General features: G+C 39.2%; 1 protein-coding gene across 10 annotated transcripts in view; it reads right to left on the bottom strand.

Moving 5' to 3' along the window:
- Window positions 1-3,876: 3,876 nt before the first annotated feature.
- The window catches only part of PHF20L1 (PHD finger protein 20 like 1), a 64,144-nt gene continuing 42,482 nt past the window's right edge, over window positions 3,877-25,538 (bottom strand). For 6 of the 10 annotated variants that reach the window (XM_086608855.1, XM_086608858.1, XM_086608856.1 and 3 more), the window contains 7 exons: window positions 19,437-19,601; window positions 18,892-19,073; window positions 16,881-16,980; window positions 14,544-14,739; window positions 13,772-14,141; window positions 10,588-10,753; window positions 3,878-9,475 (listed from right to left, as the gene is read on the bottom strand). In XM_086608855.1, coding sequence (XP_086464981.1) covers window positions 9,333-9,475; window positions 10,588-10,753; window positions 13,772-14,141; window positions 14,544-14,739; window positions 16,881-16,980; window positions 18,892-19,073; window positions 19,437-19,601 — 1,322 coding nt within the window. In that variant the 3' untranslated portion in view covers window positions 3,878-9,332. Of the gene's footprint in view, window positions 9,476-10,587; window positions 10,754-13,771; window positions 14,142-14,543; window positions 14,740-15,646; window positions 15,734-16,880; window positions 16,981-18,891; window positions 19,074-19,436; window positions 19,602-25,538 lie in introns of all 10 variants that reach the window. The other 4 variants (XM_086608860.1, XM_086608861.1, XM_086608864.1 and 1 more) reach the window with 2 other exon arrangements.

Here is a 25,538-nt window from a genome sequence, read left to right as displayed (position 1 = left end):
GCCTAGGCTGTAGGCCACTATAGTGTTTGATATATATGATAAATGTGATTTCAAACAGCAGTACAATCTTGCTTTAGCACGGCTAGCCCTTTTTGAAACTGTATTTGGATTGGGCTTTTGAGCAACCTACTCTGGACTTGAGGAAAGCCAATAGCAGAAAGATCAAACCAGGAAAAGATGAAGAACACACCCAGTGTAGATGACAGACCAAAGAAATCAACCTTCAAAGGCATAAAGAAAAATTCTGCAACAGGCCTGATTAAGCAGGCACAGAAAGAAAATTAACTTCTGGATTAGGCTAGAATTTGTGGGGAAACATAAATGCAGATGAACGGAATCAAACTAAATAGAAAATATCCAGCATTAGCAATAGGGTGGTTGGATTATAAAAGATTAAAAGTCTGTACATGACATATATTTCTGACTCAAATGTGCTTCAAGAGTCTCAGGTTTGTGTTTGGTCCCTGTTGCAGTGGGGCAGTTTCAGGAGAGCGACAAGAGACAGCCCAGCCCCGTGTCACGGGCTCCAGGGGCAGCAGGTCGATGCTTGCAGGCACAATGATGTCTCCAAGCCACTGAAACACACGTCCAGAGCATGTGTGTTGGGGGTGTGCGTGCGATATTTATTTAGTCCAGTTTTCTGAAGCTAGTAAAAAAATTGTCATTCAGGTTGCTTGCACAGCAAATGAGGAGAGAAGTAATTCATCAAGGATGCTACTCATTAAGGGAGCCATTTGCTTCCCTCCCTTATTCTTTGCTATCAAAGGTCATTAGTAGCTGTTAGTGAGTAAGGCAGACAGGAAACCGAGGAAGTATCAAAGGGCTATTATTAGCAGCAAGAAGCACAAATCTGCAGTATCTACACAGCGTTGATTGTCAAGATTATTTTTATTTCCTTCAGAAAACAACCTCTGAACTATGCAAGTTGGGAAGCATAGCCAAGTCTTAAAAGTCTCTTAAAAAACAGAGTGAGAAAGTGAGTTTTGGCAATTGGCATCACTTAAACCACTTCTAGATGTGCGTCAAACCAAGATGGGCATCTTGGTACACACAAGTTCAATGAGATGCAATAGCCCGTGGAGTAAAAAAAAAACAAAACAGCAAAAAACACAAAAGTACTTCACAGAGCAATATGCACAATCCATATTCTTAAGAGAAAAAAAGGCACTTGTCATCTATGGCGGGGCAAATTCAAATTAAAAAAAGCCTCATAGCATAGCTTCAGTGAAGGGACAATTGAATTTACCTCTATTTTTAGCATCTGAGAAAAGATGGAAGAATATCTTAAACTAGCTCACTAACAAACGGGAAAAAAGAGTAAGTGGAAAAGGTCCCTGTGGCTCATATGGCCTTAAAACTAACATGTCTTCAAAGTTATTGCTCTCGTGCTGGTAATGAGGGTTTTGGTTGTTGTACACACTGGCATAAAGCTGCTCAATCTAGACTATACTTGTTGGGGGAAATAAAAATTTCAGTGTGATGAAGCATTGAAATCACAAACCTTAAAGGAGAAGCAGATCATTTATTCATTGTTCCAGTTTTCCATACACTTTCTTTAGCAGAAAAGATGGTTTGCGCAACTACAATTTTTACATGTTAAAAAGCCCAGGGGTAAACGATTCCTGTATATGAATACATAAATATCTATACCCACAGAAAAGTTGCTCTCACCCAAATAAAACTTGAGCCTGAGAAGTCAACTTTAGTTTAAGAAACAAACAGAAGGGAGCCTCCTGAATGAGGCAGCAAATTGGAAACAAAAATTTTAAGAATTGAAAACATTGCCGAATTACGTTCATATCAATTAGTTCATTTACTTTTAAATAATAAACTGCTTTTCTGTGTTAAACAGATCACCAGCATTGGACAATCCTCTCCCACCTTTTAAGAAAACTATGTAAAATCATAGACACACCATTTGTTAGTAACTTATTACACTCACAGATAGAGAAGAACTATGATTTACATTTGGTACATTTCTTCCCAAGCATGAGACATTTGTCTCAATCTTCTTCACATGATTTTGGCACAGGTAGCAATAACAAGACCTTGTGAAGTGCTTATCATCTCTGTTGTATCTGATTAAGTTAAAGAGTCCTCATGTGATGCAAAATTAAAAGATGACAAGGCAAAAAGCATAGCCCGACCAGATAATACAAGTTTCAGTCACTTCATACATGACACGTTCTTCAGATCAGAAGAATGATAGGGAAGTAACTTCTACACTAAACTTGGCTAGATCAGAAAAGTGGGCAGAGGACTTCTCAATTTTTTTGTATTATAATTTACCAGCTGGCAAAGTGCCTTTGCTGAAAAAGAACCTAAAGCAGCCTTTGCCCCTGCAGAAATGAACCATTTCTAGGACAGGTAAAATAGCTTCTTTCTTACTTATTCATTGAAGATAAAATAGTTTTCCTCTATCTAATAGTACCACAGTGATGCAAGGTAGAAAAATATTTCTATTCTCATGAAATCTGGGATGTAGGCTGCTTTGAAACCCCAAGCAGAAGTCAGTCCTGCAACCCGCAGTGGTGCGAGGGATAGATTCGCACACTGAATCGACTCAGTGTTTGACAAGAGCAAGCTACTGCAGTGAGAAAAGGCATCACCAGTGACACCGGGAGAGCAACATGGTGCCAAACTTCTGGTGTTGGTCAGACAAAACTATTTTGGTCTTTTCTATAATGCAGTACTTCACCTTCTCTGAACCGAAGGCAACAGCCTACAGCCCATGGAGTCAGACACCAAGTTCAAGGACAAATACGACTCCTGCCACACAACAAAGCTGTGGAATCCAGTACATCACCTGGTGGTGTGGAGAGAGATGAATGAAAAAAAGACGGATTAAGCTCAAGGAGCACGGATCTGTCAGTGACTGATAAAACTGATGGTCTTCATAAAGATTTTGGTAAAGGTAACCTCAGTTCACCAGAAGTGAAAGATGCATTAAGGGAAAGACCAATTAGTACAGATGTTTTAAAGTCAGTATGTTTCTACAGATGCTGACATTGTATTTCTACTGAAGATAAGACACTAGGCAGGCTCAGTGTTTGGACTGTCTCAGAAAAACTCCTCTTTAATAAGTCTGCTGACTAGAAAAAGTACTTCAGTGTATTACTCCAAGATCTGAATTTGGCCTTGTATCTTAAATTTGAGAAACTGCTTTGAGACTGTACCTTCAATAATGATTAAAATATGTTTCAGAATTCAAATTTTGAAGTTTCTTATATGTTTGAGATACCCATTTTTACAGTGAAAAACAGAAAAATTTCTCTGTGTTAGTAACTCATTCAGATTCTGTCTGATGCCATTCACCTCTGGCTTATCATTAGCGCCCTGTTCCACAGGATGTCTAGGGCAGGAACGATCTTAGCATTGTTTGCTCATTTCTTTCCTACTACAATAGTGTCCTGAACAGCAGTTTGTAGGCAATACTAAAATACAAGAAATCACTGAAGGCAAATGGAAGTTATTTTGTAATGACATTGCACAAAGGCACAAAACTAGAAACACCCTTAGAAGGCAGAGGTCTGCCCACAGGAACAGATGCCATCACTGTGCACGTGTTGTTGAAAAATGTCTTTCAAGAACCGAGTGCATTGCAAAACTCAAACCATGAAATTGTTCAACACCAAAGCAGTTCAGGAAGAGAAAAATCTTTTCTAATTACTTTGCCACACAGTAAGTAATTCAGTACTGTATATAATTTACTGACTGCGTAATTTGCCTACAGTCTAAAGTAAAAGTGAAGATTCCCTAAAGCTTCGCAATGTAGATAAATAAATGAGTATCGATGACTGCGTGTAACTTGTTGACTACAGGCTGAAAATGCAACTGAAGATTCCCTGATGCTTTCAAACGCATACAAGCACTCACTAGCTCGCCAAAAGTCCACTGAATGGGAGCCCAGGCACATAACAATCTCAACAGACCTTTATTGGGAGTATTAGAACGCAGTCAACATTATTGCTATTATAGAAAAACAAATCACAGAATAGAGTATTTTGCTTCTCTTACAGAAGATTCAGTAACAGTGCACTGCTGCCTCTCTGAGTGCCTGGTGACAATACACTGGCGCACAGGCTACAGCTGAACGGAGGTGGCTCTGGCCAGTTTTGAAGAAAGGAAAGCTGCTGTTTGAATAAACAGCAACTGAACCAGCTTGAGTTATTCCATCCATAGAATAAGGCCGGCTCATCTACCACTCACACACAGCCCCAGTGTGCACAGAAAGGGAAATTCACTCCTGAATGATTTTTCACGCTAGTTCCGTTTTCTCCATGCAGTCTCCAATGTTTTACTTGAGTTGTTCAGGCTGGTGCAGAAAGGCTGCCAAAGCGCCATCTGCTCTCTGTGCAGTGTATTTTCACCATCGTCACATGCTCCATACTTGTTTTCCATATATAAACAGATATACACACAGTGTATAATACTTATTGCTAAGGACAGACTCCCACACCCAGTGCCCAGGACATCACATAGTATAATAGAAACCATTACTGAAGTATTTCAAACATCCTCTGTATAATGATCACCTAAAGTACAACAGAAAAAAAAAAAAGTCAGCTAATAAAATGTGTGTGTCCCATAGCAATGGGCAATCAGAACGTGATTAAGCCTCTGACCTTAATAAGCACTCCAGAATTAAGATGAATGTACTGCAACATTTCTAAGCCATAGAGGGAAATCCTACAGTTCCAGCCTTCTAAACCAACATGGCAAAGATGGGTCCTGTTTGCTAATTAATAGCATAATTGCAGGCACCCCCTTTACACATCAGCTCCTCCACACAACTACTAACAGGGCAAGGCAGTCAAGCCGGCCTGACTGTACACTTCTTACGAAGCCCCTGTTTGCAGAGCGCTTCCCACCACCTATTTTTGTTGTTGATTTTTCCATCGAGCTCCAGTTCAGTTCAGGATCTGATTTGTGTCTTGCGAAGTTTCAGTAAAGAAAAACCATTGCAGTTTCTCTTCAAATACAAAGGAAAAATATTCTGGTTTGTAAGCATTAAAGTACTTTTATAATTTTACTGTGATGATCGAGCGACTCCTTTACATCCCAGCCTTCAGTCTGGTAAGGAGTGCTGGAGCCCAATAATGCCAGAGGAGTTTTGCTCTAATAGTCATTCAAGTTCAGTTAAGATAGAAGCCAGATCGGAGCAGAGGGAGATCATCACTTGCACGAGATCAGAAGGGGCTGACTAAAGGAAGGCAACAAAAACATCTGAAGATTTTGATCATGGTACGCCCACTCTAACCATACACAGCTCACAGGACACACTGGAGGCTGAAGACAGAAGAGCAGAGGAGACCTTTCCCTAAAACTGCTTCCCACAGGAGCCAGAAAGAACTGGGCACAACAACATAGGAGTGAAACTCTCCAGGCATAATGCAAGAAGAGAGAATGCAGAAAGTTGAAGAATAAAAGGAGAAATTGATGGAAGCTGCATAACAAACAGATGAGGAGCACATGGAGAAGCTTAGAGACAAAATTAAGGGGGACAGGTGGATGTTAGTCACGTAAGAGGACTGCACCCATGGAAAAACAGTTTCAATTTTTCGTCGCACAGCGAATATGTGAAATCTATTGGAAAACTGCAACTCATCCTCTTCGACTATTTAAAGAGGATGACAGGCTTCTACCACCATTCAGCTATGCCACAATTCATAAAGATCTAGGCAATCCAAGGCCAGAATATCCAAAACATGGGCACTACTCAACCTACAGCTACCCAAGAAAAGCATTAGTAGGAAGCGTCTTCCAGCCTATCCCCTGCTATTTGACTTGACGTACCTTCATTTTGTAACTGAAACATCGGCAGCCCCATCATGCGATATCCAATCAAGTCACCAAGACGACGTTTCATTTATGACTGCAACACTGATGTCCTACTGCCACCACTGCAACTGAAAATTTGCAGATTTTCTGATGTAGATGCCAATGGTACAGCCAGAGGAAGGAGAAAGCTTTGAAATTAACTACCCTGATACCTCCATGAAAAAAAAAAAGCAACACAACCCACAACCCTCAGACAAAAAGCTGGGCATTTAAAGGCTCCACAAGTTTGCCATTTAGTCCTGTGAAATCACAGGAGGCTTCTGTACAGTGGCATTTCCCTTTTTTTTCATTACTGTATATTAAGTTAAAAGGAGGCTGCAAATTTAAAAATTTGACCTTTCCATGCACATGTATCACTACACTGCCATATACTATTTCTTCCTCAGAGAGGGTCTGTCTCCTTCATCATTCAGCACCAGTAATCGCAATTCACACCCCGATAAATGACACTGCAAATAGACTGCGTGTAGGTCCCTGGCTTACTCACAGAGGAAGCAGGAAGACAGATGGAAAGCGATGCCTACAGGAAAAAAGATTCTCTCGATAAGGCCAACTAGAAGAAAAACTGGTATGAGCCAGATCATCACATGGGGTTTGACTGGCACACGAGCAAAGCAATCAACTGTAGGTTACATTCTGCGCAAAACACTTCGCGTTTTTATGGCACTTGACTTGTAAGTGTTTAAAAAAAATTTCAAAAAGCATCTCAAACCTTTGAATACTTCAGAAACTGGGGCCAAAACTAATGTTCACATGTTACAGACTAACATCACAATTCCAGAACGCAAACTCAAGACAAGTTTGTGAAGCATTCAAGCAATACACAATGAACCACGGCACTGTCCATATGGACACTGAGATTGTGTTTCTGAGAAGATATGAATGCTTGCAGAAACTTTTATAATACGTGACTACACAAGAAATGAAGATAAAAAAATACTGAAGAGATTATTTGTTTTTGTCAGCACAGTCCATCCTGAATACGGCAGGATCCTGAGGGATAAAATTACATACTCATGTAAATTTAGAGACCATTACATACACAAACAGAAGACAAGTTAAAGCTCAAGGGCAACTTAACTTTGACCTTAGGACTTCCTTTTCAGGATACTATTCCTCCATCTCTGCACTAAGAAGGAAACCTCCATCCTCCCACTTGGAATCTCTCGAGTCCACCTCCACCTTCAGTAACATTTACAATTATATTACATCACACGCATGCACACACATTGCATAATATTGCTACAGTGTATGCTGTATAAATTATGTAAATACATTCCACTTTGTTTCAAAGTAATTAATCTGGATTTACATTTCTCTTATACAGTACACACACTACCACATTCTAGGATATGCAGCAGGTGAATAATATATAAAAAAGTCTCACATATCCAAAAGCAAGTAGGTCACTCAACTACTCATATTATTTGAAGCAGTTATTTAAGCATCCATCAACATAACAGAGTATTATATTAACAGTTGCTACAACAACGTCAACAACTCCTCAGCTTTCATGTTCTTTCTGCATCATGAAGTTGCCAATCATGATTCCATAATTAGCTTCCATGTCACCGTGCAGGTCTGTAATGTCTCCTATAAGCTTGATGTGGCAAGACTTTTTAAATAGCAACCGCTCTGCAGCATTGTGCTTTGGACACCAAGAGCGATAACTCGCTTCAGACATGGCAGACAGACGACAAACGTCGGGGTAAGTTTATTTTAGCAACGAAGCAGCCACGCTGCTTTCTTCCTCAATAATGGTCTTATCATGAAAGTTCAATGCACTGGTTGCAAAGTCTTTCCCACATAATCCATCTTTGGCACATTTTTCAATTTTATGCATCCTCAAAAGGCATTCCAAGATTTTTTTATGATTTTTGATGGTCTGTACGTGATAACAATCACTTCTTTTTTACAATTGTATGTAGGCCAGGAAGAAAAGTGGAAAATGTAGAGTATGCAGAATAGTTTTAATAAACAGTTTTACATACAGTACCTTACATATAGAACAGTGTGTTCGCAAATTTAAATAATTTTGAATGTACAGTGGCTTGTACTCTTATCAAAAGGTAAATTCAAGTTTACTGTCTATCGGTTCTAAAACGCATTTATACAGATAACTAGAACTGATAAACAGATGTGAGGCATAAAGTGTTCAAGTATCTTAATGTCATCAGTTAAATAGCCTCCTTTTAACAGTCATATTTTACAAATTTCAAAACCTGTACATACATTATTTTCAATTTTAGAAACTGCTTGTTAAAAGGTAACATTTCACGTTAACCACCAGTTCTTATAATCTATTGTAATAAAACTAGACATGTGTAGATATAAATGTATATAGTATGTATATATGTACATGTGTATCTATACACATATACATACACATACAAGTATGTATGTCGCACTGGGTACAGCGGCAACTTATAAGCACAGGGAAAGTCCTGGGCTCAAAATCCAGCAGGAGCGAACAGAGCAAGTAGGTTGCCTTTGGTTTCATGATGTTTAGTTCACTGAAGCCGAAAGATTTTATAAAAACATCTTGGATAATGTATCTTGTGATATTTATTCTAGTGGTTTAGTAAATTCACAGCCACAGACAGTTTCGCTGCTCTTGTCATTCCTCATGCCAGCTGAGGATGGTAAAGTTTCAGAGGGCCAACACCAAAACAGAGCTACCCAGGACAAAAGTTGTACATTGAATATCGAATACTGCAGTAGAACATAAAAAAATATAAACTAGGTACAATTTTGGATGGATTGCTGGCACCGAGTAGGACTTTGGAAAAAAACCTTCATGTAAGTCATAATCAAACTCCCATCCCAGTGGTTTTAATATATTTGGCACATCTGACCACTATTTGCCACTTAATGTTTTAAAGGAGCCTAAGGGTGCTGTAATAAGGATTTCTATTTAAAAAAATACTTTAAAAAGGAGACCATGATACGTAATTTCTTTCAAACATCAAAGCTAGTATGTTCATCTTCTTGAACATTCATGAGAGAAGGAAGCAATCTAAAAACTTTCCTTGTGGAGAGGATACAGATCTCTCTGTGTCTATCTTTCTAGCAAGATAAGAATTCATGAAAAAAAGCAGTTCCCAAGAATTTTTAATCAGCTCAATTCTGCAAAACTTATAATTTTTTTGCCAAAGGTTTCGAAATAGTAGTATTGTTCTTTGCAGAGTTTTTGTTTGTTCAACTTTCTTATACGTGGGGATTTTCTTGTTTATCGTGTTAAAAATCACATCAGCACTTGTCAGTATGTAATATATTACACTTCGAAGCTCGGACACCCAATATTCAGATATTCAGTATAACAGATCCCTTACTCTAGATTTCCTCTCCTCCCTCTAAAGCTTCAGGCTATTAATGCAATCAGCAAAGAACCAGATAAATGCTCAGCTTTTTGCTGTCTTCCTGTCAGTCTTGTGGCTAGTAAGAAAATTCACTGTAAAGAACCTATTTTTATTTCTTTATTCTTCCTTTTGTCATACAGAGCAAAGCGTTGCTATTTGCTGTACTTTCCCCATGTCAATTAAGAGCTGTTTGATACGTCGCTTGAGCTGAGGCAATCTTGCCAGAGGATCTGGTGGTTCCAGTTCTCCAGTGAAATCAAGCCAGCTTTCCAAAACTACAGAAGGAAAAGGAAGAAGTTGATTAGAGTAAGTCTTCAGAAACAGTTTTCACAAAAATTAAGCTCTTCTTTCTTACTCTCCGTTTTTTAGAAGGGGAAATATGCTGAGGCTGTGATTTTTCTTTAACAGAAGAAATGTTTATTAGGGAAACACCAACTAATTTCGTGTTCCACTCAAACAACCCAAACATATCTTCTGATTTGATTGTTACTGTAACAAGGTAGCTGCGAGCAACCTCTACCCTTGGCTAAGAATTTACCATCTACACACACAAAAGAAACCTCAGTTCATGATCTTCTAGCTGTGACAGTTCTGCAACAGAAAACGCAATCCTTAAATGCAAGGCCTGCTTCCGTCCCTAAACAGGCTCCTGTTTACAAGCTCCAGACTACAGAACGGTTTTCCAACCTTCCACAAATGTTTTCAAGGAACTTCTATCTTGTAGAGACAGAGAAGACAAAAGGTCAACCCTGTCAGCCTAGCAATTACACTGTCTAGTACAAGCAGGAATATTTATTAAAAGTAAAACTGCAAATAGAAATAAGACCATTTTATTTGCCAAAAGAAAACTAAGGACTCATACAACTAGACTACGAGCTGTCCCTATTCTTAATTTCTATGATTAGCGCGTGAATTTACATGCTGTAATAGTTACTCCTACACTATAATTTTATTCAAGTTTTCTCATGAAGCTTGATTGGTTTTCCTGAAACCAGTTACTTACTAATATATAGCAAACCAAACTTGGAGGCAGAATGAACGCTCTTTTTTGTCCTGAATATTATCAATTACTAGAACAATCGGGCCAAAAGCACTCCAGGTGTAGAAAAATCCATCAGCTTTATGATCCATATCTGGACAAAGACTAGATCTAAGCTTTCTGAAGTCTGCCTCAGGGGTCCTGAATGCTTAGGCTACTTTATCAGGCATTCAAAACTTCTGGGAGGGGGTAGGGGGATCAAGGGTACAAACTGGTGATAATTTTGGGTACCCAACTTTAAGTACAATACTTAAAAATCCATCCTCAGTGCCTCAGATCACCTTCAACAGAGTGGTTATGAAAGATGCTGTTACAAGTGTCTTAACAAGTATCTGGCAATGCAGTTACCATCAACTTCTTTTTCAATCAGGTCCATTCTGCTGGTGACTTCATTCTGTACATTCTCTATATGGGTAAGGAGATTTAGCTGCCATTGAAGATGTGTGTCTACTTGTTCTTCTGAGCCTTTTCTTTCATTACAAACAAACACAGTGTTTCCTTCAGCAGAACTCTTCTTCACAGGAGCAACAGAAAGAAAAAAAAATTGCCATTTAAGAGTGGGTTTTTTTGGTTTTGTTTTCTTTTCTTTTAATTGCTGGTGTTGATTTCAACACTTGAGTCATACGATAAACTATGCTGGTTTGGAATTGTACTTCTGGCTACTTGACAAAAAACATATTCAAAAAGCCATGTACCATGATACATCAATAGACTAAACCAAACAAAATGCAAATTCCGTACCAGTGAGCAGGTATAGCGCTGGGGGAGTGAGGCAAGAAGTTTACCAGCTCAAGCACTGTGTTTAATGCAGTAAGACAGACTGCATTTCTGTGCCCTTTTTATACAAACCATGACTTAAACCATGAAGTGCTGAACTCATCTGTGTGCCATCACCAAAAACGTTCAAGGTTTGTTTCAACTTTAGCCAGAGAACAATGGAAAACTTTCTGAAACGCAGTAATACCCAAGATGTCAAAAGTCACTATTTTGCACCAAAAAGCTGGCCACTCTGCTTGTTGATTAAGACAAAAGAGTTCTCTTCCTATCATTGCTATGGTTTCATGTAATTTGCAAGCACAAGTCTGGGACAGAAGGACTGTAACACGCAGAGTTATACAAACTGGATCTGAGGAAAACTGGCTTGAAATAATTAGTACCTTCCTAGCGAGTCAAGAGATAACACACAAGTTCCTTGTCTTTCTGTGTCTGATGTTTCAGCTAATGCAAATGACCAAAGGAAGGATACCAGATTTAATGAGTTAGAATGTTCAGCATCTCCATTAATTAGCAGGATTCAGAGTTTCTACTGTATATCCACTACGACTTCATATCTGATGAAGTTCTTTCACTATTAATGATTCTATTTCAGGGACTAGAATGCTGGATACATGTGCTCATACGGAGTCAGTTCAGGCAAATACCAGAGCCAAGAGTGAATTTTATTGTATTAATACACTGCTATGATGAAGTGCTCAGGTAAATTTTTTTTCCACGTCATAAACACCATTTTTTTTTCGTATCTTCCTCCAGTCAAGAACGGGAAAAGTGAGAAGAGAGGGGAAGAAGAAAATACAGACTGATGGATTCTAAGTTGCTTAGGTTCTCATACAGCAAGGGAAAAATAGCATTCTTCAGTCCATAATTCTAGATGAATCTTTTAGATTCCCACTGCAGTAAGTTGGAGAAAATCTTAAAGCTAAATAACATCATAACAGACTTTTTTTTTACCTTTTAATGACCTCTGTATTTTTTTAAATGGCTAGTAAATGCTCCTTGAAAAAAAAAACCCACACGATCAAACAGGTCCTCCTCTAAGCTACGAGATCAATGTGGGCAATCAGGGAGTGGCGGCAAGGGTAGTTAAGAAAAGTAGAGTACAGAATCCAGATTGTGAAGAAGAAATAAACAGAAGGTTCAGGTGGGGAAGGATTGTGCTTTCAGAAGCAAGAACAAGGAAACTAAATACAACTTTAAAGATGATGCACAGTTCAAAAAGGGACTTGATAATAGTCAGTCTGAACACTTTATAAGAGAAAGGAAGATACGTAACAGAACTGAAAGACAAAACAGTATGGAAAAATCAGAATATTCAAGGCTCTGCAGGATGCTAGAAGGGAGAGCCTAAAGCCCAAACCAAAACTTTCACAAGGAGAGGTGAAGAAGGCACCTTACAGAGAAGTCAGTTCATGTAAAAATGGCACTTCAAAGTCAGTGTCATCATGGTTTTACGGTAAGTGCAAACAGGTTCATGGAGAACTTTTCAATGTGTATTAAGTCTAGACAGAAGGCCTTATTTCAGATATCAAGGCTGACTACTGACAAAAAGGTGAACTTAGGTGTCCCAAAGGAAAGAGTACTCTGACAGTGCCCCCAACAGATGCCTTCCTGGTTTAAAACAGAGAGCACTCAGCTTTTTAGATAAATGCTTTAGTCTCTGAAGGAAACGGTTTTGTTTCACCACTCACATATATTTTCTTTTAATTCTAAATGTATTTATACTATTTACAATGCCAATTTAAGTTACTGTTGGAAGGAAACCATATTTTACACTGCTGCATGTCTCCTTACTATACAAATTGAATATAACCATGTGATTTAGCATACAAACAGTTATTTCTAACTAGAATGAGCCAAAATTTCCCATTCAGACTACATAGTTTACATGCCACACTTAAAACTAAAGTTAGAAGAAAAAAGACGTATCTTACTCATTTCTTCCACACCAGAAACCGTACTTCAAAAGGGAGATGAGTTGGGCGACTTATTCTCACACAGTTGGTATTGTAGAAAACAGAAAGATTTGTTTCACTTTGGCTTTTTTTGCTCAAAGAGAACACTAAAACCAGACTAATAAGTTTTGGACCTTTTCCACAATGGATTCAAACCATTAACGCAAAAATGAGAAAGATATGTTTAAATAGCCAAATATAATCCTGACTAAAAACCTGTGAAACATTTAATTAGAAGAAATATGCAATATAAAAGACTCAAAAGAAGTTGCACATGAGGTGAAATTAGTTGGTAAGTAAATCACTACTTGTGGACAGAATTTCAGATACTGTTGCTATTAAAAGAATATAGTACAATAATGAACACTATTAAAAATCTCAGTTTAACAAACAACAACAACAAAAACAACCAACTAACATGTAGAATACAGAATTGAGAGAATAAAGGAAACTTGTCTCTTTTTCCTCATCTCACAAAAAACATGTAAGTTCTGGTTCAAGACCCTGAATTTGAAGCATGGGATTTTTTTTCCCCCAAAACACTGGATTGAGCATAAGCAATTTTAGCATAGGCAATACTTTAACCATACTTTGCATGTCATTCACCAGCAGAAATGGGTATACTTCACCTGAAACTTTTTCAGTGATCCAACTCTGCTTCTAGTGATTTCTGCTGACTTATTTGATAGAAGATATCGACTTACAACAATGAACATTTCTAAATACTTCTATGTAGTTGAGTTTTATCAGACTGGACGTATTTTTCCAACTAAGAAAGTTCCCAGATGAAGAACGATACTTACCTGCTCATTCATTCCATCATCTTTAAAAGAATATTGTAAACAGTTTTTATTCTCTGTGTGAAATTCTGGATCTTCCTCAAAACTACTCGTATCTTCATCATCTGAGCTCATAAGGTCAGCGACTGTTTTGCAGTCTTGACCAAAACTCTGTGGTTTTTGGTAACTGTGCTCACTTGTGATGTACGTTTCTTCCATCTTCTGGGGTATACTGGGCGGCTCTTTATGGTTTTGACTGTGACACGTCCTTTCTGTTGGATTAACAGCATCTGGCAAAGTCACTAACTTTTTCTCTACCCCAACAGTTATTTGTTCTTGTTCTTTTCGCATCCCAGAATAAGCCCAGAGATGAAGGTCTGGGTGATGCTTATTTCTACAACAAAGGGAAGAAAAAGCGGCAAGTTATAGAGAATACCACTTACAGCACTGAAGTATTAAGCATCCACTTCTGCTAGATCACAGCTATTGATAAGCACCATTATCAAACATGTAATTATTCCCAGGTCACTTATCAATTCAGGATAAATCCAGAATGTCTCTAACACAAAAGTGACAAAAAAAAAAAGCACCAATAATCCCAATATACCAGATTTGCTCAGGTGCTAAACATCTAACTCCCACTGAAGCTGAGGGTACTCCACATCCTGCACTTGAATTATTTAAACTATTACACAAGAACGAACTTTAATGTGAGAGAAGAATGCATACAGAATACTGGTAGCCTCTGATACCTAGATACATAAAGATGGAGAATAGACCCTGGACTGATACTTACTTTAATATCCCAATCTTCAGCTGTAGTCCATGCAATATTTCAGTTACACCATATACATCTGCCAGTAGGTGATGTGTTGACACAATCTTTTTGGCATTAAGATGAGAGTAGTTTTCTTTCAAAAATGATAATCCGCACATGTGTCCATTGTTTAGCCAGTCTTTATCATAAAGATATTTGGCACTCCACCTCTGACCTGGGGTAAACAACAAACAAATTGAGGGCCACCTAAAGCCACAGCAGAATTGTATTCAAAACTAGAGTGCTGTAACTATATGCTGTACTCTCCTAAATGTGTCCTAACATCCATGAAAGGACGATTCAAGATCTTGCTATAATACATTAAAATTTAGTTTTCATAGATTAAGAGGAAACACTTAACGTTTATGAAAACAAAAATATACCTGAAATCTCAAGACCTCTCTAAATGGCATTTGAAATGAAAATCTAATGACCTCTTCAATCAAAGTACAGGATATTAAGAACTGTGCTATTATCAATCTAACTGAAAAAAAAAGAGTTTAAATTGGCATTTTATTTAACTACTGCAGCTCACTTTTAAAAAAGAAAACCTGAGTTACCAAGAGAAACATTAGAGAGTGGATTTTATATGGACATATTCAAACCACCTAGTTTGTTTCTAAAAAAACCAAGTATTTTGCTTCAATATTGAAGTCCATATCTATTTATTAGAAGCCAGGAGGGTTCATGAAAAGCAGACACTTCAAAGTTATCTGACAGAAGACTTCTCATGCTCTGCTTTGAGGTGCCTTTTGCCAGACAATACCAGACAGGACATTGAGGTAAGTGGGCCTTAGGTCTCCCATGCTATGGCAACATCTACAATCTTAACCCAACAGGCATGAATCAGTATTTAGCTAATGCTTCTATAGTAACTTCATAACATTTAAAAGAAAAAAAACACAACAAAAAAAAAACCCAAAACTGAAACTAGAAATGTATAATGCTAATTATTCCAATATTAGTGTTTACAATGAGGAATTCAAACAGACTGACCAAGACTGTAATGTCTTACACTCAATTTCATATCAGACTATCATCATATACAGAACAAAGAACGGGGTGATGGAAGCCCTTCATACCTTTCAGGAGAATACCCTGTCTATCTCCTTTCTGCCCATTATCCCAATACACTTTAAAATACTGACATTGTGAATGACCTTTTTCTCCTGACACAGAAAGAAAAGAAGTAATGGTTAGGAAGGGAGAGAAGATAAAAATTAGGGACACAATCTCTGCTTAGCAGGGGATAACGAAGTACCTAGTACAGTGCAGGGAGAGAACACAAGACAAATTAGTTGGTTTTAATACGAAAAAGCTTGACAGCTCAAAGAGTACACCACACAGAACTACCAAACAAGACTCTGTATCATCAATCTATATTTAGATTGGGGCAAATGGAAAAAAATCACATCTTTCCAGCTCTGTTTTCCTAAGTTTTCTTCTCAAAAACAACTAATAGAACCAGAACTATTTTATACCTCTGCAAACAGTTTCGGATTTCATTTCTTAAACTCAGAATGAAAGTAAATTTGGGAGTGTAGTCCCACTGCCCTTTTGAAACAGCTGGACTGCTGGATATTTCACCAGAAGATACGTATGTGCGTTTGTATCAATTGTCAGGAAAAATATTAAAAATTTTCTTCCAAATTGTATCTTTTTTCCATATAACTGCTAAGAAAAATGGGTTTATGGACAGAATTATTTTTAAATCGGCATTTTACAAAGCAAATGTATTCAGTTTAAAAGTAAACAGTTTTCCTAATTCTTAGCATTTCAAACTTATCCTAACGATCTTAAGTTCAAGATGTGCTGTTTGAGCATACGATAAAAAGTGCTGTGTTATTTCATATTTTACATATGCAGTTCCTCATCTTTCTTTACAATTCATTTATTTATTTATTTAGGTGTACAAACACAAACATTATAACATTGCAATTGATATGAAATGACATCTACAGCATATTTGTGTGTAGTGTGGTAATGAGACCTTTTCCTCTAAAAAAAATATTTAAATGAACAGATACGATTCCAAGCATAGGCAAAACAGGTTGCTGAACAAGAACGATTTGTTTAGGACTTTTCAGACTACAACGACACGAAGAAGTGCTAAGGTTTTGGAGGATTTAGCATAGCTGAACAAGACAGTACTAACAGCAAAGTAAGTTTTTGCTCAGAGCCAAACTTAGAATCACTTGCCCCAAAGCAGCGTAACAGGTAACACAAAACAAAGCTTATAACAATTTAAGCAATGCGTAACGTCTCTGCTTAAAAATCCCCAGCAGACAGCTGCAGATAAAGGTGGTTTACCCGTACCTGGTGGATCTCTGCAGATGTAACAGATGTACTGCTCTGGAATGCTGTCCTCTAACAGTCCCATGCACACACTGTGCTGCCAACACAAGCACTCTTCACACTGACATCAGGGAAAAAAAACAAAAGCAAAAACTAAAACTGAGATAAGTAGATTGAAAAATGTGAAGCTATTTCTTGTATCGTCAAAAGCAGAGAACAGTAGTTTAACTTAAATAGCTGGTCTGAGTAAGATTATTTTAGTTGGGCAATTTGTGTTTGGGTAGGCAAAGACATCAAGCTAAAAAAAGAGCTCCAGTTCTGAAAGTTACCTCAATCACAAATTCCAGACTGGAAAAAAAATTATGAAGACGTAATATTTAATAACATTTTATTACAACATTCAGTATTTTAGCACCTAAATATTTAGCAGTGAAACATAAGACCAGAGTATAATATTACAGTAAAGTAGAAAGATAATGTAATACATTACAGCATAACAGTGAAAAGTAGAAAACTCTTCAGTTTAATTATTTATATTTACAAAGCATCTCTCCAGTGCGCTAGAAAGATGTGTTTTTAATATCGCACCAATGGAAAATCTAAAAGAAAAAGAAAATGAAGAGAAAATGAAAGAGGAGAAACAAGAGAATAGGAGAGCAAAATAGAAGTGGTAAGACATGAGGGCCTAGAAACAGCAAACTGCTTGCTCTCAGTGAGACAAAGCATGAAGAGGAAAAAAAATCAGGCTGTCATTGGAGTTCAGAAACGGGCAGGAAACCACCACTTAAAAATACACTTCCCGTCCCCAACTCGGCGTTTGCCTGCGTTGTAAATATCTGCTGGTTTACTACCAAAAGTCTCTCCTCTTTGCTTTGGCATGCTATTGAGCATCAACCTATTCAAAACACTGAAGACACCTTTCCTCTTGTCCTACTGCTACGGCTACCATTTCCTCTCCTCTCTCCAAAGGTTTCTACACCAGTCCATTTTTCCATATTTTTACCGCAGCTGAACTCCTGCTTAGTTCCTCCAACACAGCACTGCATTTCAGTGTGTTCCCAGGGACAGTCTTTGTGTCCTTCGGTTTCAGGTCTTTCTGTCATTTCCAAAAGACTTCAAAAGTCCATTAACACAGGACAGTCATACTTGCTTCCTTCAAGTCTTAACTAAAAAGGCTCCATATTTACATCAGAAACTGTACCACATTAATAGTTGGATACAAACCTGTTTTTTGAGTGGGCAAAAAAACCCACAGGAATTTCATTGCTTTTTTTAAAGTTATTGACAACTGAGCTCTTCCTCACTTTTGCTTGCACCTGTCCTAATCACTATATTACGAATTCCTTGAGACAAAAAACTTAAAATTATTCATTACTCAATGGGAAATGCTTCCCTCATTAGAGTACAAAGAAATAAGCAGCAGTAGTTACAATCCATCAGCACTTGAATGATATGCAGACAATTGCACACTCTTCCGTTTTTCCTACACCAATATTTTAATTCTTAGCCATTTCTAAAACCAGCTAGGGATTTCTAGTTCGAAAATTGCTGCTGTAAGATGAAGCACACACACACACACACACATCACAGTTACTGACAATATTAACACCTATATGGCAGAGATCTTGGATACAGCTGAGGTACATTTACAGAGTGGCTTCTACAACTGCTACTGCAAAGCACAAGTGCCAAACCAGAAGGGCTGGTATAATCGGGATGGTCTGTGGACAGAAGTGATGATTTGCATGCAGGAAAAGATACTTGATTCCAAATTTATCAATTAGCTATAAAGAAAAAGGTTACCTTTCCTTACAAACCCGTCTACACATTGATTTGTTAGAGAAACCCCATCCGAGAGTAACAGTTCTGCATACGCTGAACAGAGTCACGCCAAATGCAGAACGTAGAAATAATTTGTTATTGTTCACTTCTATTTACAGCTCTCTATGTAATTCGGTCTCAAAACGGCACCTTCACAAGCAAGAAATTCACATGGAAAATATATTCCCCCCCACCTCCCAAATTTCTTTACCTGAATCATAAAGCCATTTTCTTCATCCAGTTCACAAATGCATCTAACAATTTCATTGAGAGCATCATCTTCATCCTGAGACTCTTCAAAGTTGGTTGAATCAAAGTCCTGATTGTATTCATCACCACTAAGTAACAAACTTTCTGTAGAGGAATCATCCAAGAACTCCACATCTGAAAGGTCTAGTAAAAATAAACACGTGTGAAATTGTGTGCGTGGAGATGCAACACTTCACAGACATATAGGAGGGTTTGGCAGTTAAAAATCTTAACTTGCATATAGCAAAAAACACACTGCTGGTATATTAGACTTCTTGATGAACTCTGTAAAACGTCTTTGATGTGATGTCCTCAGAGTAGCAACACTTAACAAAAGTACAATGCAGAACAGCTTGAGGAGCGTAAGCATTTTGAGTTAAATAGATGAAGTATAAATCAGTCACCATATTTATAGCTACAATCCCAAACACAAACCAAATTCCTTTAAAATTCTCTTTCCTAAAGAATTAAACCTACAAACTGAAAACTGCTGTTCAGCCAACCTACTTTCTCCACTAAGGTCGACAGACAAGATAGCTCTTGGGTACTGGTATGATGTGTTCTTCTCCGAGAACATGCTGCGCAAAGTCAGAGAGCTCCCCGAGGACCGCGTTAATGGAGAGGAGCACCTGTCCAAGAATTCAACAGAACTATCTTCATAATCTGAATAATCTGAAAAGTTAAAAGAAAATAAGTCACTGTTACAAAAGTAAAGTTAATGACAAAAGCAAAATTAAAAAAAGAATTAAGTATACTGCAACATTTAGAAGTAAAAATATGAACATTGAGGTATTAGGATGATAAAACTGTAAATATGAAATGGCAAAAGCTTTTCATAACATATCTTACAAAAAAAATTCCAGTAAGAAGCATAATTAAGCTTAATAGCTATGACAAGCATTATGCATTTAACTCCCCCTTTCCCCCACCTCTGAATGTTCAGAGGAATAATTTTTCCTAGAACATTATACGGTCTTCTTTTTCCACAATCCATCCTGTACCATCTGCTAGCCTTAAAGATGCTGCTAGTAGCTCTCCCCTTTTGCTTTTGGTCTGTCTGTAGCACTACCAACATTGCTACCAAAAGTAACTGCTGACTGTCCTGTCAGGTGAAGTGATAAGAGCTTATCTGCACACCTGCAGAGGAGCACAGGGAGCCCAAAGAAAACCCTCCTGGAACATTCCCCATTCCCCAGGAGCCATCAGCTCATCAATGAGCCTGGGAGCATCTCAGGACAGTAGGCACAAGTCCAGAGGAGCTCGATGAGCAGGCCAACAACAAACACACCCTGCTAAGGCCTCTCCCAGGGCTGTCCCAGAAGCCATCACCTCGTAATCCAGAGGTGAAACCCATCACGATGCGTTACCCAGAGCAACTCTCTAGATCACCTTTTGGACTAAGTGAGGGGTTACAGCCCAGGGGTGGGGCACACTATGGGATGTAGGGGAAAATAATTTTGGGATTCCATTAGACTTCTTATGGCATGTTTAGGGAACAAACCAAAGATGTGGAAAATGGATGGACCTAAGTGACTTGGGGAGGAACAAGTGTGGGGAAAATAGAGGAATAAGGGGATAAAAAGGGCCAGTCATGCAGAAATAGTTTGTTGGTCAGCACACTTGTCTGGCCATGCCCTGTGTCTGATCAGCACAGTCTGACCTATCCATGCTGGCATAGGTGGTGGAGTCTTCCTCTTGGAGATATTCAAAAGTTGTCTGGACATCGTCCTGAGCTCTAGGTGGCCCCCTGCTTGGGCAGGGGGTTTGGACCAGAGGACCTCCAGAAGGCCCTCCCAACCTCAACCATTCTGTGATTCTTACTAAACACCATTTCTAACTCTTAGGCAGGTGAGAGGCGCTCTATTCAGCATGCAGGTGTGTGCACGGGGGTCTGAGCACCAGCAAATGGAGTCAGACCACGGGCTGAAGGGCTCATGCATCTGTGGTGCCAGCACCTGGACAGACTGGATGAGTGACTGAACTGCCAGCCACTTGCAAGGGATCTCTTGTCACAGAGGCCCATGAGCTCCTGCTAAGCAGCTGGAGCCAGTGCAAGCGTCTGACTGTTAGCAGAGATCTAGCTGGACCAGCTGGTGAGCAGGTGAAGTGGCCTGGGAGCAAGGGTTGAGTGGGTCTGCACGGGCCAGCTCGGGGTGTGAGTGCCTCTCCAAGAGCGAGAGCCAGGGGGGCTATGGAGACCTGAGGAGTCCTGGCCAACTCTGGGAACATGTGAGCATGCACATAGGAGTGAGATCGTGTCTACTGCAGTGGGGCTGTGGCCCCAGAGGCTCATATCTCCATGTGTCAGCAACTGGGAAACTGGGATACAGAGGCAGCTACTGGGCAAACAGTGCCTAAGCCCAGCTGCTGAAGAGATTCCCACTGTACACATATCTATCTATCTGTACACTCTCACTAGTGGACCCTCCTTCCAGCTCAGCCAGAGAGGGGAGCAGGATGAGGCTGTCAGACCACACACACAAAGGCACAGACAGCACCGTGCGCTTCTGCCTACTGGTAACAGCAGTATTGACATTTATACTGATACCAGCATGACACATTTTCCTCTAACATATACTATTTGTAACATCTCAAGGAACACATCCGGAAATCTGTCCTTAATCATAGTAACTGGAGAGACTGTCCCAGGTAAGTCATGGAACCACAAACCACAGAACAGTTTGGGTTCCTTAAAGATCATCTAGTTCCAACTACCTTGCCATGGGCAGGGACACCTTCCACTAGATCACAGAATCACAGAACGGTTTGGGTTGGAAAAGACTTTAAAGATCATCTAGTTTCAACCCTCCTGCCACAGGCAGGGACACCCTCCACTACATCAGATCGCTCACAGCCTCATCCAGCCCGGCCTTTCACACCTTCAAAGATGGAGCATCCACAAGTTCTCTGGGCAACCTCTCCTAGTGCCTCAACATCCTTAGAGTGAACAATTTCTTCTTAATATCTAATCTATATCTACCCTCTTTCAGTCTAAAACCATTACCCCTCATCCTGTCACTAGAGTCCCTGATAAAAAGTCCTTCCCCATCCTTCCTGTAGGCCTCTTTTATGTACTGGAAGGCCACTACAAAGACTTTCCAGAACCGCCTCCTTTCTAGGATAAACAACTTCTCAGCCTGTCCTCATAAGGGAGGTGCTTCAGCCCTCAAATCATCTTCGTGGCCCTCCTCCAGACCCACTTGAGCAGATTTATGTCTGTCTTATAGAATCATAGAATGGTTAGGGTTAGAAGGGACCTCAAAGATCATCTAGTTCCAATCTCCCTGCCACGGGCAGGGAAATCCTCCACTACACCAGGTTGCCCAAAGCCTCATCCAACCTGGCCTTGGAACACCTTCAGGGATGGGGAATCCACAACTTCTCTGGGCAACCTGTTCCAGTACCTCACCACCCTCAATGTAAAGAATTTCTTCCTTATATCTAACCTAAATCTGCCCTCTTTCAGTTTAAATCCATTGCCCCTTGTCCTATCACTACATGCCCTTGTAAAAAGTCCCTCTCCAGCTTTCCTGTGGGCCCCCTTTAGGTATTGGAAAGCTGCTATAAGATCACCCCGGAGCCTTCTCTTCTCCAGGCTGAACAGCCCCAACTCTCTCAGCCTGTCTTCATAGCAGAGGTGCTCCAGCCCTCTCATCATCTTCGTGGCCCTCCTCTGGACCCGCTCTAGCAGCTCCATGTCCTTCTCATGTTGGAGACTCCAGAGCTGAACACAGTATTCCAGGTGGGGTCTCACGAGAGCTGAGTAGAGGGGCAGAATCACTTCCCTTGACCTGCTGGCCACGCTCCTTTTGATACAGCCCAGGATATGATTTGCTTTCTGGGCTGCCAGTGCACATTGCTGGCTCATGTTGAGCTTCTCATCCACCAGCACTCCCACGTCCTTTTCCTCAGGGCTGCTCTCGATCCATTCTCCGCCCAGCCTGTACTTGTGCATGGGATTGCCCTGACCTACGTCTGACCATGTCTTATGCTGGTCAAATGGTAATTACCAGTAGGTATCCATTTACTTTTCTTAAAACTTCTTACTTTGAATATAAAGTGAGCAATCAGATTTCCAAACCTGCGTCCTTCTGTAGGAAGCGTGTGTGCTACCACCTGTATTTACAGATTTCTTGCAATGGGTTTCACAATATACTTCTCTCCAAAATACCTTCCATAAAGCCACTGTTCATATTTACTGTCTCCTTCTGTCAAAAAAGACGCTATCTACACATTTCTTAAGTATATTTACTGTAGGGGAGTTAGCTCACTAAGTAGCTGAGTTGATTATTTCATGTTGTGTTGCTATCAACCTCACCGTAATAGAACATCGCAACAGAAATTACCTACCTCTGTGTTACACAGCTTTATTCAAACAGTCCATCAGGTATATATTCAGAGTATTAAAAAAAGGTTTAGTTGGGGTATTTTTTTTGTTTTAAAGCCTTGCATAAAACTTATCTGGAGCACACGTGCACGGAACGTGCCTCACAGCCTTTCCTTTCTGCCCATGCCCAGAGAGCAGACTAAGTAAGTCCTGGAGAAAGAGAAGATTCCTTTTTTTGACAGATCATTTTTTCAATGGGCTTTTTTAGGGTCAGACACTCAAGTCAGAACCTGCCAAAGTATTCTACTTTTTTCCCAGTAAAAAAAAAAAAAAAATCCAAGCAGAATACCTCGGAATTTCTGTTTTCTACCTCTAGAAACAGATTTTCACAAGATGAATTTGCAAAGAATAAACTGCTCGAGTTGAAGTCCCACTGCTTTCTGCGTCTAGATTTAAGATTTCTAATTGTTGGGGCATTGGGAGGTATATAATTTTCTCCTAATATTTAAAAGTTTTGGATATTGTCCCTAGAAGTTGGAATCTAATCATGGTACCTCTGCCAAGCTTCTAAATTTCAAGACAGGCTGGCAAAAAGATCAAAGGAATGAAAAAAAAAAAAAGAGAAGAAAAACCAACAACAAAAACCACACATCACAATAAACCACCTTACAACCTTAACAAGATAAATCCAAAGAACAATACTGGGCACAAGAAGATGTCTCTGACATTAATTTGCAAGAGGTACTCTGTTGGAATCTACAAACCTGGATGACCAAAGGTTTGCAGAACCCATTGCATGTCAGAGCTGTATGGACCCAGAGAACCAAGTGCTCCCCAGGCAGTGTAGAGCCTTAGACCTTCTGATCTCAAGCACAGTGCTTCACAAAACAGCAAAGCATCCCATGCTCAGATGAGATCCACCACTCTGACAGACTCCTCCTAAACCTTCTAAACTGTGCACTACAGCAGTGTTTTCTGATCGTTCATCTAAATTCCAGGATTCAACACCAAAGATGACAGATAATGTCTCTACCTTTCACTTTGGGAATACATGAAGCAGATGCCTCGGGGAAATACCATGTAAACATTTCCCCATTACAAAACACACATTTGTAGTTTTGAACATATTTCAAACCTGTGGCTTAACTTGTTACCTGTTGAAACAGCTCTGTTCAAAAGATCTTTACAGATCAAAGGTCAAATACTTCTATCATCATTTTGCTTATTTTGATGCAAGCTCTTTTCAAACACTTTTACACCAACACTCAGTCTGTCATAAAGCATAGAAGAGCTACAAAACATTTTTCTTACTCTTATCAAACTGTATTTAGAGTGCTCCTGGGGATATTGCTGTATACAAGGTGATGGCACATTAGTTTTGAACATATTCCTAAAAACGGAACCTGTGGAGAGTATAAACTCACTCTGCCATGTTTTAACAATCACAGATGAAGTAGCCAGGACTGCTTAGGGTCTCAGGCTTTTTATTCTTTTCTTTGGCTCTTGCATACCAAGCATTTACCAGTATCTTCTTGCAAATACTTAGATGCCTTCCCAGTGCAAGTAAAAAACTCCCAATAATTTTTTAGATAAAATAAACAATTGAAATGTATAGTTTAAAATTATTTTACTCCAATATAAAGATGGTAAAGTATGTGAAACCTAGATTATCGCAGTCGACAGTAAAGCATTTCATTATTTGGGAGTATTTTCATGTTATGGCACAAATTTTGGACAGACAAAGGCATAATCACTCTAGAAAACCACAAGGCATCTTAAGTCTGTGGTGAGAAGTTCCGATTAATGCATAGGGTTTTCCCCACATGCTCTTGAGGAAAAATTTCTTGAAAATTCTTTGTTTGAGAGGTTTTAAATTTTCAGCTTCCCATATTTTAAGGTATTCTATCAAAGTTACAACAACTGATATCTAGTAAAGTACACTCTCAACATACACGAAAGTAAAGTCAATCTGACAGGCACAGAAAGGATAGTCTATTTTCTCATTTTTAAATTTTTGAACATTTAAAGATGTTCTAAAAAACCCAAACCAACCAGCAGCAAGATAAAAATAAGTAGTATTATTTTAAGTCCTGAAACACTTTTTGAAGTAAGCAGGCACAGTACACAAAAAGTAAAGTTCAGTCTTTGGCAAGAAAAAAAAGACAGAATGAGTCTGCATTTGCCCATGCTGTTATTTTTATTGCCATAATGCTGCAACTAAGATTGCACTGAATACACAAAAAGGTAAACCAAGGAACCTATAACATGATTTTATGGGAGAT

Source organism: Tauraco erythrolophus, chromosome 3 (genome assembly GCF_009769465.1).
Source record: "Tauraco erythrolophus isolate bTauEry1 chromosome 3, bTauEry1.pri, whole genome shotgun sequence".
NCBI lineage: Eukaryota > Metazoa > Chordata > Aves > Musophagiformes > Musophagidae > Tauraco > Tauraco erythrolophus.
The sequence above is the reverse complement of the archived record's forward strand: the minus strand, read 5'-3'. Positions and strand labels throughout refer to the sequence as shown.